The 20053-nt window shown below is 37.6% G+C and overlaps 1 protein-coding gene across 1 annotated transcript in view; it reads left to right on the top strand.

The window, feature by feature from the left end:
• arfgap1 (ADP-ribosylation factor GTPase activating protein 1) overlaps nt 1–20053 on the top strand; it is an 87780-nt gene that overhangs the window by 24397 nt on the left and 43330 nt on the right. Inside the window, exons 3-6 of the mRNA XM_039734457.1 lie at nt 4642–4751; nt 4832–4833; nt 14426–14595; nt 18876–18976. Coding sequence (XP_039590391.1) covers nt 4642–4751; nt 4832–4833; nt 14426–14595; nt 18876–18976 — 383 coding nt within the window. The remainder of the gene's footprint in view (nt 1–4641; nt 4752–4831; nt 4834–14425; nt 14596–18875; nt 18977–20053) is intronic.

Below are 20053 nucleotides of genomic sequence, written 5' to 3' on the forward strand. Positions count from 1 at the left end.
AGCTTTAAATGAATCAATTTTAAATCACACTTGTCATATTACCGAATACCACTATTGGTCCTTTAATATGAAGCTCTGCTGCAGTCTTTCACTTTCCACAGTTCATATCGTTCAGAGTTCATAAAATTAATTCTTTTCAAGTGTTCTTTCCTGTACAGTATTTAAAACATCCAGTTCACTATATGGGCAATGTAAATGTCATTTACGTATGTAACATGATTGATTGAAAGATCTTTGTCTGGTTTAAAGTATAGCACAAAAGAAACTTGAGCATATGAAAAACATGTAAAGAAATGCTGAAGTGAACAATGTAAACAAATGAAAATCCTAAACCTTTAATAATAAAGTTCACGTTATTCCTACCGATTTTCCTGTTTCAGTTCAAAAGAGTACATTTTCCTGTATAATTGTTTTGCAATCATCATTAACCAAAGCCAGGTCATTAGGAAAGGCAGGAATGTTTTACTCATGGACAATTATGTATAGCATGTTGATGAGTAAGCAGCTCCATTAACCTAAAAATCTTGTTGTTACTTATTATTTGAATGGAGCATTTTTCCAATGCAACTTACAACATTCGAGATAGAATTGGTTACATTTCTTTTGTATTTCCAATTGGAGTACAGGTAGGTGAAGTGACTTGCTTAAGGTCTCCATGTGTCAGTAGCAGGAACTGAATCTACAACCTCAGGGTTTGAAATTCAAACCCTCATCAGCAGTATGCAGAACTTCTTTTTGCAAAGTATTTACTTTGATAGCAACAGTTAGTATTTGATGTTGTACTGTTGTGGTGGGAATTGGGGTAAGTAAGCTTGAGCTATTCGATAGTTCATCTTGCAGTCTTTGGTTCCATCTAGAGGAAAAAAATAAACCACTTTTTATTGGTATATTTTGCCAATGCTTAATGGTTACAACTTTCTATCTTTGACAACTATAGGTTGTCCATTTTTGGATATTCTCCTCCATTGACAAGATCCTATCCTCAAATATTAATCTTGACCATTAAAGTCAATAATAAGACTTGTTGCTACATAATTTTTCCAGACAAAGCCTTGTTATTAACACAGCTAGTATTATGTTTGTGTATCTATGTATAATGTGTGACATTGGTGTTAGAATATGTATTACATTTAATTTCAAAAACCATATCTAATCTTATTTCACCTAGAACACCACAAACGTATACTGACAAAATTATTGACGCTCTTGACTTAATATTTGGTATCACACTCTTTGGAATGGACAACTGCAATCAAGCACTTCTTGTAGCAATGTGGTTTTCAGATACCCCCACAAGTGTAGTCTAGTGCTTGTTTTGAAACTATTTCTGTGTCCTTTGTGAAGTGTGCTTTGGGTCATTGTCATGCTAAAAGACCCTTGATCTTCAACTGAGACCAAACTTTGATACTGGATTACTTGACAATCTTCAGATTTCATGATATCTTGCACAGTTTCAAGGCAAACCAGTACAGGGGGGCAGCAAAGCAATTAAATAATATCGGTGACTACATCTGTGTTTGAGAATAGGGGTACTGTTTTCTTTGAAGACTTCATTTTTTTTTTCTTTTTTTCCTGTAAACATAAAGATGATGTGCTATAGCAAAAAGCTGTAATTTTGTCTCGTCTGTCCAGAGTACATTCTCCCAGAAGGATTCCAAAGACCTTTAACATCTTGATAATGACAGTGCAGTTGACATTGGAACAATGGCTGTGCAATTGTTTATGCTTTACTATAACTTTGTTTCTCACCACTTCAGACAATTCTTTACTTTTCTGGCTTTTCTCCTTGCAGGGTTTGGTGCACACAAAACATGTAAAATCACCTTTTTGTTCCTATTTAAACTGGTTAAATGTGTGATTTTTTAAAATTGACAGCACTTATAACTTGTTACAGGTGATTTGGAATACCAGTTATTTCTCGCATCTTCTAAAATGTGCTAATAATTTTGTCAATACCCTTTCTAGGGTTCTGTGTGAAATAAGAATAGATGCAGCTGTTTTTTCTCCCTGGGTTTTTGTGTTCATCCAAAGTAAAAAAAAAATAAAAAAAAAAATGTGTTAACAACAATTATTTTCCAGTGCCATACATTTATGGAAGAATTGGTGTATTATCTGAAGAAACCTACAGCAGTGCTATTTGCATGTTTAATAAAAAAATGAAAACACAATTATATGTACTGTATGTATATATAGGAACGACAGGCACTGATCTCTTTAATGGCAAAGAGTGGAGCCGAATTGAAGGGGAAGTTACTGAACTAGAAAGCTAGTTTGGAATAGAAAGGTAAATGTAAGAAACACAAGGATATTGGTCGGAGAGTATCAGGTAGGAGGTCTGAAACAGGTGGGTACATAGCTGTGTGGCATTTATGGTAAGAAACAAGTTTTGGGAGAAATTCAATCCAATGCAAGTGAAGTGGGTATGTAAAACATATGGTGGCTTTAAGAGGAGTGCAGAATGTTGATATATTAAAGTGTAAATTTAAATATTGGGAATGAAATGGTCTTAATAAAAATAGAGAAGTTCTGCTTCTTCAGTGACATGTTGAATTCAAAAGGAGATGCTGGTATACCAGTGATGGCAAGGCTGAGAGGTATGTGGAAGGAATTCTGGAAGGTGTCTCCCATTATTATTTCTGTAGGAGTATCATGGAGTGAGCAGAAAATGCATGCTGAGTTAAGAGGAAGACTTGGTAGTGAAGTAAAAGGTGATAAATATTGCGCACACAAGTTGGAGACCAAGAAAACAAGTATTTTTTTTTTTTCTAGAGGGAAAAACCTCAGAAATACATTGGCTAATGCTCCAACATTTTACTGTCTGAACATTAAACTGTAATTGAAATTGTGCTCCTGTTGGGTCTTGAAATCACCCATAAGCACATTGACCCTCAGATCCTTTATGCTGTGGCCATTACTGTTAAATCTGAGGGTCACTGTACTTATGGGTAATTTCAAGGCCCAACAGGAGCGGAGAGAATGGGAATACAAACTTATGCTTAAATTCAACACTCTACAAAATGGTCTGAATAGAGACAAGAGTTTTATGACCAGATATATGGACTAACAGACTGATTCACCAGCTGACTACATCAGTGGCTTATCTTACAGACAATGCACTTCAAAAAAATCTTACAGGACTTTCTCTAGTGATGGTTATCTTATCTCTACATTTTATTAGTTCATTGTTCTCTTCTTTCAGGGTTAATTCATCTCAGGTGTATTCATTTTGCTAACATTTGAACAAAAAGGTTGTTAAGATGAAATAAAAAAATCACTTGGCTGTCCCAATATAAGCTAGAGTATTTTTCAGTTTCTTTGTTACACCTTGCCTGATGAAGGGGCCTTAGCAGCCTCGAAAGCTTTCATTTGTAATCTGTTTAGTTAGCCAATAAAAGTTTTCATATTACCCTACTTTCTCCTGTATTGTTAAACCAGGCATTTTGCTTTCCATACTTTAACCTTGTTCTAGATTTGATTTTTCCCCAGAAGAGGAGAATATCAAGCATATCCATCAGGATGCCCCATTTAAATTGTTCTGCCCTATTGTAAGCAACAAATTCCTTCGATTCAAATCCACCCAGATGCCCGCAATAGAGAGAGAACACAAAAGCAAGGCTATACTTTAATTAGCTTTCACCACCAATTAACAACTGAAAGGAGATCCGGTGATGCTGATTCAAAACTAGGATGCTAATAGGTGGGGACCCTGACTCAATTCATGTAACTAATTCAGTTAGAGGCTCATCAAAGAAGGACAGATGATCAACCAAATGATATATCTGCAGAAATGCCACTATTAGAACCAACCAGCTTACACAGAGCTAGCCTCCAAGTATAGAACAGACAAATAACAAGGCATTGCAATATAAGGTGGTTGATGCAAGAACAGTGCTCAAATCTAATTTAAACTTAAGGAAGAATTTAATGGGTCTGAAGTCTTACAGATGATCTTCTTCTGTAGTGGTAGCCACATTTTATAGTATTGTGCTATACTCTCTGAGGTGTACTTTAATTGACTGTCAGGCTCTTAGAAGCAAGATCAAAGTGGTGGAATAATTTTGTGATGTATGCTATGTTAAGATCAAATGAGGAGAGATGCCTTTTTATTTCTGTAAGCTACATTGACTAGTTGGTCATGTGCTGCATTTATAATGATGATTCATACTTACTCTTGTATCTAGTAATAATTTTCAATATAACATAGCCTGACAGAGTTCTATGTCTGACCTGAAAAGTGATACAATTCTTTTAGTTTAGTATGTTGTGCACCTGTACCAGTGCTTACTGTACCTTATGGGGAATTCTTATAAAAAAAAATGATGTTCTATTTTGTACCTAGTATTATGAGTACACCTGTATATTTCTTTTGAAACAGATTAAATTTATCCTGAAAACCTGTTCATGTATTTTAAACATTCAATGTAATGGTAAGTTACTTTAAAGAAGAGCTATCTGTAGCTGTTTAAATGTGTCATGTCTTTGTTTTCATCCATTCTCTTTACAACTCCACATGTTCTTACTTATGTGTATCTACTGTAAATTCAAGTGTATTTTATAGTACAAAAACCTAAGATCATTTTACAAAAATATCACTTAATTGCATTCAGACTTTAAAATTTCTCAATTCTACTCTTTTTGCAGATATGCTTTGAGTGTGGTGCTTTCAATCCACAATGGGTGAGCGTTACATATGGCATCTGGATTTGCTTGGAGTGTTCAGGGAAACATCGAGGTCTAGGAGTACATCTGAGGTTAGTTTACCACATTGCAATTACTTATCCAGGGGCTTATAAAGAATTCTTTTAACATGAATGGCTTAATGAGCTTCCAGCTGTCATTATGAACATGTGTGTACTTTTGTTTTTAATGACTGTATATTTGCAAATATACTTCATTGTCAGTCTATCCACTGAGTCATCTCCATAAGCTAATTCATTGTTTGGATATCATTTTACTTTAGTGAAGCAATGTCGACACACTTTGGATTGAATTGTTTTTTTTTAATATAGTAAATATGTGTTGATCACCAAAATAGGTCATTGTTTCCACTTTTATTTTTCATGGTATAGTTAGATTAAAACCGTAAGCTGATACCTCTTGAGTTCATCCAAATTGTACTCTGTCCTTGCACATGCCCTCATCAAACACACAAAACATGATTTCTCCTTTGCTTCTCAGTCTGAAAGATTGCACTTCACAATTAACGCTGAAGGCGCTCTTTTAAAATATCATACTATATGTGTTGTAGTTGCAAAACGCCCTCTAAGACACAACTGCATTCCAAACAAGCCCCAGCTTCAAAATAAATTTTATTTAAAGAAATCCACTTCTCTCCTGCTCCACTCAGGCAAGCTTTGCCCTTTCCCTGTCCCTGCTGTGACTCCGATATGTATTTTTTTTTTTTTGGTCTCCAGGAAGCACTTGCAGTTTAGGTGGAAACTTTATAGGATAAGTGATCCTTCTTCTAACCGCACCCAGTAAATCCAACAGTGCAAACCTTTTTAATTTGATATACTGTACACTGCTTAAAATGAAGGGAACACACATTGGATCTTGATGAATGAAATATTGAAGTGGACAATTTTTACTGAGTAATACTGTAATTCATTGAGAACAACATGATGTAACTATGGTCAATGAAAACCAAAACCACATTGAGGTTTGGATTCAACATCACACTGTAAACCAAAGTCAAAAATGAAATTGAATCAAATCATAATGTGTCAGTAACTGCACACACAGTCTGGGCACATGGCTGAGGATTTCCTGCACTAGAAGAAACCCCAGGGCCTACTGCACCAACGTAAGGTCGGACAGTGGCTCTGAGGATTTCATCCTGGTACCTAACAACAGCCAGGGCACTGTTGCCTAGCATGTGGAGCTCTGTGTGACCCTCCAAGGATATGCCACCCCTCCACCAGTGTCAACAGAGATGTAAAGTATAATGATAATACAGGAGTTTTGAGTTGCAATGCAAAAATTTAAGCACGTCAACATGTTCTCATTCCAAATAATGGCACATTACAAACATTTTTAGTAATAAAATGCATTACAGTTGTCTTACCAATAGATTGCATATCACAAATATTAACACTGCTTTTATAAATCTCATACCAAATGGAGCATAACAGAGACATATGCATTAGATGGTTCACTGCAAACGTTAATGCTGAGGTTTAAATTGATTGCTTAGATTTCATCCCGTCTTAGGTAGCACAGCTAGTGGTAACATAACAGTATCTTTTCTAAACTATATTTTAAAGTGCCACATAACAATCCTTTTGGTTAGCGCTCAGCCGTAAATGGTGTAGCAGATTTGGGGGCTTGAGTTTGAGGATACAGAGCACTTTCATGAGTTTAGAAGCTGGTTTTCTTCTGCTAAAATCCTTTGGCTCGAGTGTATGTTCACCAGCGACTCTGCTTATGGATCCCAGCAATTTATTTGACATGTCTTCTGGGCACGTCCATCCAAAATTGACGAGATGTGTGTGCGAGTTGCAGTACCAGCAAAAAGCCGAGGGGCGCAGTGTGTTCAAGTTGGAATGTGACATTAGTCTCTCTGTTTATTATCAACATATGACAACAAGCCGCTTTACAGATCCTACAGGGTATCAATGTGCATGCTTCGATGTTTGATGACTGGTTCGATGTGATGAAGCAAATCATCAAACTTAAATGCTGACATGCAAATGTATTTGTGGTGCTTTCCTTCATCTATTTCTTCATGGGCAATATAAGCGTTGCATACTCCCCATCGTAATGATGCAATACATGTTAAAGGTCTCACATACCATCTTCTGTGTTGTCTTTTTTTTTTGTGCACTTTTACAACAGCATTAGGATGTACTGAAGCATATTTGAGCCACTGTGAAAAGAGAATTAGGGACACAGTGAAGAAAAAAGTCTATTTTGTGATTAAAGTGGAAATTTCGACTTTAATCTTGTTTGTCATTAAAATAGAGTGTTATAAAAATCCTCTTAAAACTGACCCAGTTGTTAATCTCTGCATGCTTCTGGGGTTTCTTCCTGTGCTTACAGCAGCGGCAGGCAGCGATTGTAACACAGAGAACATTAAATTTATGATATTCCAGCTCTCTGCACTTTTAGAATCCTTAGATTTATACTTGGTATCTCATTCATGATAAAATGCGTTAAAGCATGTATGTTACAATTTACAGATAAATTGTTAACTTCATTTAAATAATTAATACTGTTAAATATTTACACACAAGCGGGCGGCACAGTGGCGGAGCGGTAGTGCAGCTGCCTCACAGGGAGTTCTGTCTCTGATGTTCCCTTCCTGGAGTTTGCATGTTTTCCTGGTGGGTTTCCGCTGTGTGCCCCTGTTTCTTTCCAAGGCCATGCAGGTTTGGGGGATTCAGTGATGCTAAAATGATGCTGGTGTTTGTGTGTGCTTGTATTCATCTTGCAATGAGCTGATGCCCTGTCCAGGGATTGTGTCTGCCTCGCGCCCGATGCATGCTGTAATGGGCATGTCCCTGTATTATGATCACTTGATGTTTTAGTCACCTCTACTTCCCAAATTTTTACTGCAAAATACTAAATCTAGACAGAAATTCATTCTCATCAGTGCCTTAACAGATTTATAAAATGGGCGGAGTGGTGGCTGTGAGGCTAAGGATCTGCGATGGTATCCCAAAGGATGCCGGTTCGAATCCCTGTCACTGCCAAAAGAGATCCTACTCTGCTGGTCCCCTAACCTTCAATTGCTCCAGGGGTGCTGCACAATGGCTGACCCTGCGCTTTGACCCCAAGGGGTATACAAAAACTAACAAATTCCTAATACGAGAAATTGTATAAGGCAAAATAAAGAACAAAAAAAAAAAAAAATATAGTTTTCAATTATTTGTATAACTAGGGGGCTTCGCTCGCCAACACCCATTCTTTTTTCCCTGTGATTTTGTCTTTGTCTTTCACAGAACACGGAACTTAAGGTAATATTTATATTGATTTGCATATTCAAAGAGGCATTAGTTTGGGAGGGGCACCAGATGAGTGCATGAGTGTTACATTTCACACTGACCAGGATTTAATGTAGAGGAAGTGTGTGGAAATTGGCTTATGCACAGTTTTCTGCATCTTAATTTTTATTGTGCGTACACACATTTCGGCTTTTGTCCATACACAATGTTTTAGTGTGAATTCTATGCACGCCGTTATTCATGAGGCCCCAGGTTTTTTTACAATATAGCAGATAGCTAGATAGAAATCTTTTGACATTTAATATTAGGACTGATCTCTGACCTATTACATCTGAAGTCCCCCTAAAAAGTTGAGTTGTTTTAATGTTTTACTGTGTATAGCTGAGCACCCATCTGCAGTCAAGTTTTAAAACATCACAATGTTTTTTAAAACTGTTTTGTTTTTATTCACTTAAAAGTGAATGTCATTTTATTAAAATGTGCATTGTTTTGCAGAAGTGTTCATATTTCTTCAAAAATTTTAAATGTTTCTGGATTTTTACACATCTTGCTTAGATTGTGTTTATAATGTAAGCTGACATATTCAAAGTAATTTATTTCAGATAAAATTATTTCAAATTAAAATGTAGTTTTTGGCAGCAGTAGTTTTGTCTTTGAAGGGTGAAGTCATCAAATATGGAATAAATTTTCTTAACAATTAGTCTCGGTAGTGGATGTACACCAGTGAAGTCACATACAGCCTCCTCTGTTTAGGAATTGTTAATTTCACAATGAATCTGAAAACAGCATGAAAGTGACCAGAAAACATTCTATTTGTATTCAATGAGTGAAAGCTTCCTGTACATGCCATAGAGTTTTTTGGATCTTTCTTATAGCACTAGAGACTGCATCAAACCACTAAGACATAACCTAGAAAAGGAGGTTTGTCAAATCTCAGAATCCAAGCAAGAACTTGCAATGGAATCCACTGAGAAGCCAACAGTTACCTTGGAAAAGCAGTAACAGATAATTTCATCAACTTTGTTTAATGCAAGTGCTCAAAAAGATTCAGTATTTAGGCACATGTAGAGTTTGCTGGAAAGTAAAAGTCTTGTGGTCATATAAGACACAAGATTAAGGTATTTTATCCAAATTTCAGAGAGATTTGGTAGGTATAGGCTTGACACTACCTCTGCCTCAAGGAATACTGTACATGTAGCTAAGTGCGATGACTCCAGCATCGTACTATGGGGTTCAACTGATCAGCACATAGATGTGAATCAAGAGAGAGTTTACATTGCATTTGTTGCTAATGGCTGATTATCTTAGCTTTTGCTTGCATCCTTTAAATTTTTAAGTTGATATTAACCTCCTCTTTCCAGCTCAGATAATAACTCAAGTTCTACCTTTCCTTTCAAGAAGACTGTTTTACAAAAAATAACCAGTTCCTCTTTCCAGTCCTGCAAAGGTATCAACCCAGACTGAAAATGGTGCACATGAAGGTCACTGGAAAGGGGTGTATGGCGCTCCCAGTATCTTTGCAAAAGGAAGGTTCAAGCCTTTAGAGTCCTGATTGTTCCTGTTTTGCTATATGGTTTAGACATGGACACTATCCAGTGACCTGAAATGAAGATTAGACTCTTTTGGGTCTCTCTTCGGAGAATCCTTGGCTACCACTGGTTTGAATTTATGTCGAATGAGTGGTTGTTCATGGAGTCCCGAATGAGGCACTTTACCTGCATTGTGAGTGAGCATCAGTTACGGTACTTTAGCCATGTGGTGCAGTTCCTCAAGGGTCATCTGGCTTGCAGGATCCTCACACTTGAGGAACTGAGTGGCTTCTCCCCTTTTGCTCCTGAGCTTTTGTCATTTTTAAGTCTTAACAGAAAATAAGACAGCTTTGACCTTAATTTCCAATTTTCCCTGGAGTCATTGCCCTGAAGGCTATTGTTACGTTGGCATTAATAATTACAAAGATTAAAAAGATAGCTTGCTCTCTTTCTTTCTCCCCCTAGTCCCCCTATGCCCCCCATTTTGCCCCGAGGCTGGACCCCACTTCCCAAAGTCCCAGTCCTCTGACATACCTAGCGACAGATCATGTCCAAAACAAAACAAGCTCCCCAGCAGTGGCGTATGAGGAATAAAATTAAGATATCCATTGCCAATACAGTCCAATTACTATAAGAATAAAATCTAATATTCAGGAATCTTGAGATAGCAAAATAATAAGCCTAGGGAATGGTGTTAAAAGTGGCCCTGGATAAGCATAGTAAACCCTAATTTGATAATAACAATAAACCAAGGGTATAATGTTAAACAGTCTCCTTTAGAAGAGTAAAAAAAGAAAAAAGATGAAAAAAAAAATATTAATTTCTTCAACATATACATTCATATATGCATATAATACGCATATAATTGTAATTCAAGCATAAACAAGTGTCTGAGAAGGGAAAAGGATGTATAGTTACAGTACCAGTATCACTGCAAGTGGAACAAACAACTGGCAAGATCTTCTTTGTCATGCCATGACAGGATCGTATTTCAAAAAAGTGTCAGAATCCGCTTTCTTAACTCTTTTTCTGCATCCTCCATAGTGGTAATGATGTAATGCTTGTCTTGAATATCCACTTTCAGTTTGGCAGGGTACAAGAGGCTGTATCTGATCTTGGCTTTCCATAAGTGCTGTTTAATTTTGTAAAAAGCTGCATGCTAAGCAGCTGTTGAGGGTGAGAAATCTGGGAAAATGTGAATGTGGTTATTTTCAAATATAATCTCGTTACTGTCCGAGAAGTGACATTGCATATAATTTAAAGTGTAATTTCTCGAAGCGCACGATAAGATTCCTAGGTTTAAAGGTATTTGATCCCCGTATGTGGTAAGCTACTGCTATTTCAGTGTTAGATTTACAGTCCTCTCCAATTATTTTAGAGAATAGCTCAGCTACAAATTTCAATGGGTTTGGACTTTCACGATTCTCTGGGAGACCTTCGATTCTAATATTATTCCTTTTGCATCCATCTTCCAGTGCAGCAAGTTTGTCTTCTCAATTTTTTCCAGCATACCTTTTAAAGAATGTCTCAAAGCGATTATATACACGTTTCTTCAGGTCTTTATTATCCTGCCGCAGCTTCTCGTTTGTCTTGAGAATACCATTTATTTCTTTCTTTCTATGTTTCTTGAGCTCCTTCATGTCTTGACTGGTGGCCATGGCCATTGCACAGTTCAAACAGATCATTTCAGCCTTCGTGCTCCGCAGGTGAACTGACAAGCCCTGTTAGGCCGGTTATACTTCATGCGACGCATTCTGCAGCGGACACTCCTGCTACGCAAGCGTTGTACTGTTTATACTTTATGTAAATCTGGAGGAATCCACCAGGTGGCAGTGCGAGATATTATCACGGTAAGAACATGTTCGGCTTCTCTGTGTTGTGAATTGCCTAGAACACCTATTAAATTCCGATGACACCTTACAGCAATATCTCTGACAAAGGATGTTTATTGATTAAATCCATCAATCCAGGGATGTGTCCATTCCAGCAAGCATTGGGCACGAGTGAGAAACAATCCCTGGACGAGGCCTCGGCTCATCGCAAGGTGAATAGAAGCACACACTTACACTAGCGTCATTTTAGTGGCACCAAATCCCCAAATCTGCATATCTTTGGAAGGAAACTGGAGCACAGTGTGGAATACAAGCAGGAAAAACTAGCAGCATAACTCCCTACGAGACAGCAGTCTACCGTTCCGCCATCATGTCACCCCCATGTGTGTAATTATTAACAGTATTCATTATTTAAATGAAATTATATGTAAAATGTAACATGCACACTTTAATGCATTTTATCATGAAAGTGATATCAAGTGTAAATCTAAAGATTCTAAATGTGCAGAGAGTTGGAATATCATACATTTTAATTTGTTCTGTGTGGTGACCTATTGCTGCTTGCTGCTACTGTCAGGTCCAAGAAGGTCATAGCGATTAAAAACTGGGATGACGTTTACGGTGGTCTGCTTTAATGATAAAGTAAACTACGAGGTTAAAGTGGACATTTCGAGATTAAAGCCAAAATTACCACTTTTAATCACTAAATACACGTTTTCACCGTGTCCTTTATTTTTTTCTCAGTGGCTCAAATACAGCGCTATACATTATGTTGCTGTTGTGAAGTTGCAGGGGAAAAAAAAAGACGGCACAAAATGTGGTATGTGAGACTTTTAAAATGTATCGTGTCATTACGATCGGGGAATATGCGACGCTTGAATATAAAAGAACCACGAATGCATCTGTATGTCGGCATTTTGCTTCACCATATCAAAGTATTCATCAAACAGCAAAGCACGCACATCGATCCCCGTAGGATCTGCATAGAGGCTTTCTGTCACATGTAGATAGTAAACAGAGACCCTGATGTCACGTTCCGACTATTAGCAAACTGCGCCTCCCAACTTTTTCTGGTACTGCAGCTCACGCACGCATCTCATTAATTTCTGAGGACCTGCTCAGAGGACGTGTGAAATGAACACTAGGAACGCGTGGCAGCCATGATGCAGGAGCGTATGCGTTCTGAGTGTGAAGTATAAACTGGCCCTTACAGCCGATGCTTCCGGCTCGCGAGGAATAGATGAAAACGCAGAAGGCAAGGCCATTTCCAGTTTCAATGAATCTTCTGGAATCAACGAGCTATCGTGACCTGCGTCACCTGTATATTCATTCCCACTTTCGCTCTTAACTGGAGACAATGAAGTGACCTGGGGACCTGGGAGATCTGTGCTTTCACCCGTCTTCTCCGGGTCAGTCTCTGTAAAGCCATACCTTGAGGTTGAACTTGGACTTGATGCCTGTCTAGGCTTGGTTGTAGCTTTGGTTTTCTTTTCTGTTTCTTTCTGATCCCCTTACTTACTGCTCATGTTTATATATGCTTGCATATACTGTAGTAGAACCTCCTAGAGTTGGGTAAATACAGGATACCTCGGAAGGATGAAAATAAGAGAAAAATGAGCACCGCTGCTAACAGAGTATCTTCTTCAGATGTCCATCTCCCATAACGGACAAGACCAACTCCCAATTTGCTTGATCAGGGGATGCCCACCTAATACCTGGCAGATAAATGGTTACTTCTGGAGGGTGGAACTGAACCAGGGGTCTGCCTGGGAGATTGCCAACCAGGATCCGGAGTTGTTTCATTGTGTGGTGGGTGCGGCAATGCGCTGTACCAATGCATGCTCCCCAACCTGACCAGACCTAACCAGTAGTCAAAACTCCAAATGGGACAAGGATGATTAGGAATTTGTGCATATGAGCAGCATCTCGATGAGGACCAAAAACCAAGCAAAAAGAGTACTGCAATTTATTTATTTCCACTTCAAGCACTGTGTGGAATCATAAGAGTTCATTTTTGAAAGTGTTTATTTTCTTACCCCCAAGAGCTGTGATCTCTCCCTGATGATGCTGAGATAAAGCAAACTATAAACAAATGAAAAGGGGCCTAATGAGTGGGTATATTTGCTACACAATTGTTAAAATTTGGGACTTTGAAAATCTTGTCACCATTAGAGTGCCACATTCAGCTGATATCAATAATGGTCACTTACTGTAATAAAGTTCACCTCTGTTATTGCCTAACATTTGTCATAACTGAATAGCATTGCAAGTCCCATTTCATAAAAATTACAATGACCAGACATGCTCAAGCAAAAATGAACTCATTTAGAAAGGTGTTTTTTTTTTATTTAGGTTAGGTTAATTGGCAGTTGCAAATTGTGGGGTGTGTATGTGTTTGTATGTCTTGATGAGAAAAAGCTGAAATGGATTAGGAAGACTCTTGACAGCACCTGTGCCTGCATGGTTCTTGAACACACCTAAATGTTACACCATGTGTCTATTTTCTAGACTATTTTCATTAGCCTATCCTTTTACCTGTGATATAATAGTTCACAATTGACCATAATCTTATCTAAAACCATAGTTTGTAGCTTTCAAGTTTTTTTATTTATTTTTTTTTGCAAGTCTTTTTTAGTAACTTTATTAATATTAATATTTACTGTTAATAAGGCTGTTTGACCTGTTTGTGGTTGTGATAATACAGAAACAATCCAAAAATGTGGTATTGACTAAACAGTGATGTTGTGATTTATAGTGATAGTTATGACGTCAAACACAATGCAAATATGGATGACATTCTTAGCAACAGCCATAGCAACAATAATCACAAATGCCACATTCTGCAAAAAAGTAAACCGTTCAGAATTTAAAAATATTCAATCACAAAATAAAGCAAGATAATTGCAAAATTATTTGAGAATCATGGCATTAAGATGTTTACATTAAAAAAAAAACGCTTGTGCTGTATCACTGAGGAATTTTTTCCTCGGTTCTTTCTTTTATGGTTTATTTCCATCTTGTTAAATTACTGATACAAATTTGTTTAAAGTTTTGTTAGTTGTATTCTAATTTTAGCAAGTTAAAATATAAAGTGATTCGTCTCTTATTTCATACCTTTTAGTTTTGTGCTCTGTCACAATGGATAAATGGAAGGACATTGAATTAGAGAAGATGAAAGCTGGTGGAAATCGCAAGTTCCGAGAGTTCTTAGAATCTCAGGATGACTATGACCCATGCTGGAATTTGCAGGAAAAGTACAACAGCAAAGCAGCTGCACTATTCAGAGACAAGGTTAGTGAAGCTGTGCTTTATATTTGTCCTTTGAATTACAGTTGATTCTTTTTTTCTTTTCTTCATATGTATTTCACTACAGTAAGTTTCCACTTGTTCATTAGATTTATGTTTAAATGCTTTGTAAATGTTTTGGTGACTTCTGTACAAAGCTCATTCTGTCTCCCTTTCCTTTCAGCTCTCTCTTTCTCACCTAAGATGAGATAGAGAGAGAGAGAGAGAGAGAGACCTTCTCTTCAGTGTCTATAACCAGTTAGCTGTTGGTTGCACCCAGGTAGCACCCATGTCTTCAACTGACCATAGTTTAGTGATAATATTAATGGATTATTGTTCTATTTTTGTTGAAGAAATCTGTGTCTTTGTATCATTAACATTTTCTAAACATTATAATTGCATTTACCTGTGAACTTACTGTAGCACTCTATGCCTGCACTCAGTGAAAAACTTTATAGAAAAGTAAACTGAAAATGAATTTTCATTAGCTACTAAAGACTGTGACATTGCCTGACTTTTCCAATAATTTTTAAGTACTAGCCTTCATTTATATAATCTTACCAAGTTGGAGCCAGTTTGCAGTGCATTCTTGTGGAGGCTGGTCACATAATCAGCATATCCAGTGACTCAGTGATTTTGTCTTTTGTCATAGGGATGGACTCTTTGTGCATGAGAGACAAAAATGAATGCTGATTCATACATACAATGTATGTAATGCAGCACAAAGGAGTAAGGCACATAGGAGTTTTAGACCTCAGAAATCTGAGCTTCCATGACAGAATTGGCAAAGGGGCTGAGATTGTGGCTGACCTCACCAGACCTTATAATTCTTTGTACAACACCAGGTCCATTGGGCAGCACACTAATAGTTGTAACAAAAAGAGGCAGGAACGACAGTGCTCGAAAGTTGGCACGCAGTTGCCAAATGTGACATGCTCAATAATTTTCAGTTGTGTAAATTGACATGGTCCAGTGACAAGACCAGGAGCTGCAGTCAGCAAGTCTGATGTACAGTGCATCCGGAAAGTATTCACAGCGCATCACTTTTTCCACATTTTATGTTACAGCCTTATTCCAAAATTGATTAAATTCATTTTTTTCACCAGAATTCTACACACAACACCCCATTATGACAACATGAAAAAAGTTTACTTGACGTTTTTACAAATTTATTAAAAATAAAAAAACTGAGAAATCACATCTACATAAGTATTCACAGCCTTTGCTCAATACTTTGTCGATGCACCTTTGGCAGCAATTACAGCCTCAAGTCTTTTTGAATATAATGCCACAAGCTTGGCACACCTATCCTTGGCCAGTTTCGCCCATTACTCTTTGCAGCACCTCTCAAACTCCATCAGGTTGGATGGGAAGCGTCGGTGCACAGCCATTTTAAAATCTCTCCAGAGATGTTCAATCGGATTCAAGTCTGGGCTGTGGCTGGGCCACTCAGGGACATTCATAGAGTTGCCCTGAAGCCACTCCTTTGATATCTTAGCTGTGTGCTTAGGGTCGTTGTACTGCTGAAAGATGAACCGTCGCCCCAGTCTGAGGTCAAGAGCGCTCTGGAGCAGGTTTTCATCTCTGTACATTGCTGCAGTCATCTTTCCCTTTATCCTGACTAGTCTCCCAGTACCTGCTGCTGAAAAACATCCCCACAGCATGATGCTGCCACCACCATGCTTCACTGTAGGGATGGTATTCACCTGGTGATGAGCGGTGCCTGGTTTCCTCCAAACGTGACGCCTGGCATTCACACCAAAGAGTTCAATCTTTGCCTCATCAGACCAGAGAATTTTGTTTCTCATGGTCTGAGAGTCCTTCAGGTGCCTTTTGGCAAACTCCAGGTGTTAATCTCTTCTCTCTCTGATGTCCAACTGGAGGCATCTGCGACGGCTAGACGGGTGTCGGCTATGTCCGGTAACTTAGCCAATCAGCTGGACCGGGATCTGGTGAAGTGCAGTTGGTTTGGCATCCAGTGCGACGAGTCCGTAGACAGCAGCAGTACAGCCCAGCTGTTGGTCTTTATCCGGATGGTGTTTGATGTTTTGTCCACAAAAGAAGAACTCCTGACACTACTACCACTAAAGATGACCTTGAGAAGAGTTGAAATTTATAACGCGGTAAAGGAGTTTTTTGTGCAGAAAAATGTTCCATTGGAAAAGCTGGTAGCGTTGACTACAGACGCGTCTCCTGCTTTGATCGGCCGACATACAGGTTTCATTGCTCACTGTAAAGGTGACCCAGACTTCCCAAAATTTCTGCATTACCACTACATCATTCACCAGCAGGTGATATGTGCAAAAGTGATCAGCTTCGAGCACGTAATGACTCCCGTTGTGAAAATCATAAACGGCATCCGCTCCAAAGCGAAACAGCACAGGATATTCAAGGTGCTATTGGAGGAGATGTCAGCTGAATATGGTGACCTGCTGCTACACACAGAAATCCGAAGGATCAGCAGAGGACGAGTTTTACTTCGTGTTTTGTCACTTTTGGGTGAAATCAAAGAGTTCTTGCAGTCCAAGGGCGAAGACGTCTCGCTGCTAGAGGACACAGAGTGGACACTTGACCTTGCATTTTTAACGGACATTACTGGGAAACTAAACCAACCGAACTGCGAGTTGCAAGGCAAGAGTAAGACTGTTGTTGATATGATAAGTACTTTAAATGCATTTAAAGCCAACATTAACATTTTCTCTGTGCATTTACAGAGAAAAAAAGGTGCTGCACTTTCCCTCTGTGCAGAGGGTGCTGCAAGACAATGCTTATGCATCCAAGACATTTGACAAAGTTGCAGAAAAGTACTGTCAAGTCATAAACAGACTTGGGCAAGAGTTTGAAAACAGGTTTCGTGACCTTGATCATCTTGAGCCACGTATGTCATTTATTTCCAATCCTTTCATGAACATGGACATAACATGCATTGCTGAGCAACTAAGTGTAACATTCAACTTGGATGCTGGACAAGTGGAGATCGAAATTGTAGCATTGCAAAATGACCTCCACCTCAAAGCCTACCCGGCTGCACCAAACTTTTGGTGCCTTGTTGACACAGAAAAGTACAGTGGTGTATGCACAGCAGCTATGAAGGTTGCCAGCCTGTTTGGTTCAGCCTATCTCTGTGAATCAGCATTTTCTGCCATGAACTTCATTAAGAACAAACGCAGAACATGCCTCACTGATGCACATCTGCAGGACTCGCTCAGAGTTGCAGATGTTAAGTTACACACTAGATTACAATACACTGGTGAACAGCATGTAACCCCAGTCTTCCCACTCACAAAGAAACAAATACCAGATGATGTCATTGGCAACATGGCAGTGCCATGGCAAATTTGAATTCAAATATTGAACAATTGTGTTCAATTCAAAAGTCAAAAGTGTGTTCATGAAATGTAACAGATATAATAATTTTATTAAAAATACTGCAGATTTGGTCATTAGTTCAAAATGTGATAAGATTTATTTAAAATTCTGAAAGTTTTTTGTTAAACATCACATAATTGATAACTTGTTCAAACGAGGTGCAACATAGTTCATAATTTGTTAAAAGGGTTTGTCGGTGGTTAGTGAAAATGGGACATGGTGATTTCCTATGAAATGTTGTAGAAGTGATCATTCGAAAATGTAAACAATTGCTGAGATTAATATAAATAAAGTGTTTAATATTGATATTATCTGTTTCCCACCTTAAGTCATTGTTGATAAAAATCATAAACGTGATCAGTGTCTTCACATAGATGAGTATCATTAATCATTAATAATAATATACAACTAAAGGTAAACTGAGCAAATTTGTTATTTAAGAAGAGTGTATCAAACTGGTAGCCTTTCGTATGGCTCAGTACTCGTGAAGTAGCTCTCAGTTTCAAAAAAGGTTGGTGACCCCTGGTCTATACATTAGCTTTTTTTTTTTAATTGTATTAGTATAGGTTTTAGATGATTTGAAGATTCGTCCAATTGGGTATGAGTTTATTTAGTGACAGTGACTCTAGGGTAGGTATATTACAATACGTCTTACAATTGATTACCTGTAAGTTAATATTGTTTAAATAATGTAAGTGATATATGAATGATATTCTATATATGAATCTCTAAATGTGCCAGTACCCTGACCATATCCCAGTTTTGTTTGTTACTCTTAAATTCTACCATTAAAAGTTAGTTTTGTTAGGATTTAGAGCAGACAGTGATACAATTATTTTTTAAACTTAATACAATAAGATATAGCCTTTTTAATATAAGTTTTATGAGTGTGTGTGTTTTTCTTTTTCCCTTCCCAGGTGGCCACTTTAGCTGAAGGCCGAGATTGGTCTGTTGAAACTTCATCGGCTAGAAACTGGTCCCCACCTCAAACCAAGGTTCCACTAGCATCTGTCCATCGGTAAGCATTATGTGTATAGCGTTTTATCACTATGTACTAAACATAATTAAGCTGAATAAAGACCCCCAACCCTGATATGTGCTTTTGTAATCATACATGGTATTCAAAACATTTAAGAAACGTTTAATACTGTAGTTCCATGTTAACAAAGGAAAATGCTTAATTTTTATAAATTGTTAAGAAATCTCGGGGTATAAAAATTTTCAAGATCTCCCAATTATTTTTCATTCCTGTGTAGAGACTTTCATTTTCCATTCATCTTGAATATTTTCCTATCTCTAGGAACCATGGCACTATACATGTAATAATTTGTTAACATCTGTAAATAGATCTTTATAGCAAGGAAGGTGATATACTGGTGGTTACAGGAAATTGTCATAATTTACATACTTTGTGTTAGTCATTCAGTCTAAAGCAATAGTTGTGAGGCTTCTTAGCATTTATTTTGTATCTTTTTATTTGTACTTTCCAAACCAATACTTGCTGAAAAATAAATGTATAATTTTAAACTATATTTAATTTATATTATGGTTCTATTAAAATTATGAAACTATCCTTACATATGGAAGTTTATGCACATAATGACATCTGTCCATCAAATGGTTTGCACCTATACAAATATGCATACTGGAGCCAAATTAAAGTTGCCATTTAACCTAATCTTCATGTCTTTGGGAATGTGGGAGGAAAGGTGAAATACCTAACACGCACACTGGGACAATGAAAATTCCACTCTTAACAAAATCTGGGTGTGGAATCAAATGCAGGATACTCAAACCTTGAGTCAGCAGTGTGACCATGATATCACTGTTTTGAAATAGTAAATTAATTTGTATTGAGCATGAATTGTTAGTTCTTCTTTTAAATATCATTGCAGCACAGTTTTAAAAATCAATAATAACATTTACGTGTGAGTAACATACATGATATTACAGCTTGTTGAAAAGGTATTAGCCCTTTCTCCTACCCATTTAGAGAGCAGAGAAAGAATAAAGGCTTAGTTTGAAGTTATCATTCAACAATGACGTAGTATACCAAATTTTTTTTAAGGATAGGAGTAATAAAAGATTGCCAGAT

The sequence above is a fragment of the Polypterus senegalus genome, chromosome 14, assembly GCF_016835505.1.
Source record: "Polypterus senegalus isolate Bchr_013 chromosome 14, ASM1683550v1, whole genome shotgun sequence".
Taxonomy (NCBI): Eukaryota; Metazoa; Chordata; class Cladistia; order Polypteriformes; family Polypteridae; genus Polypterus; species Polypterus senegalus.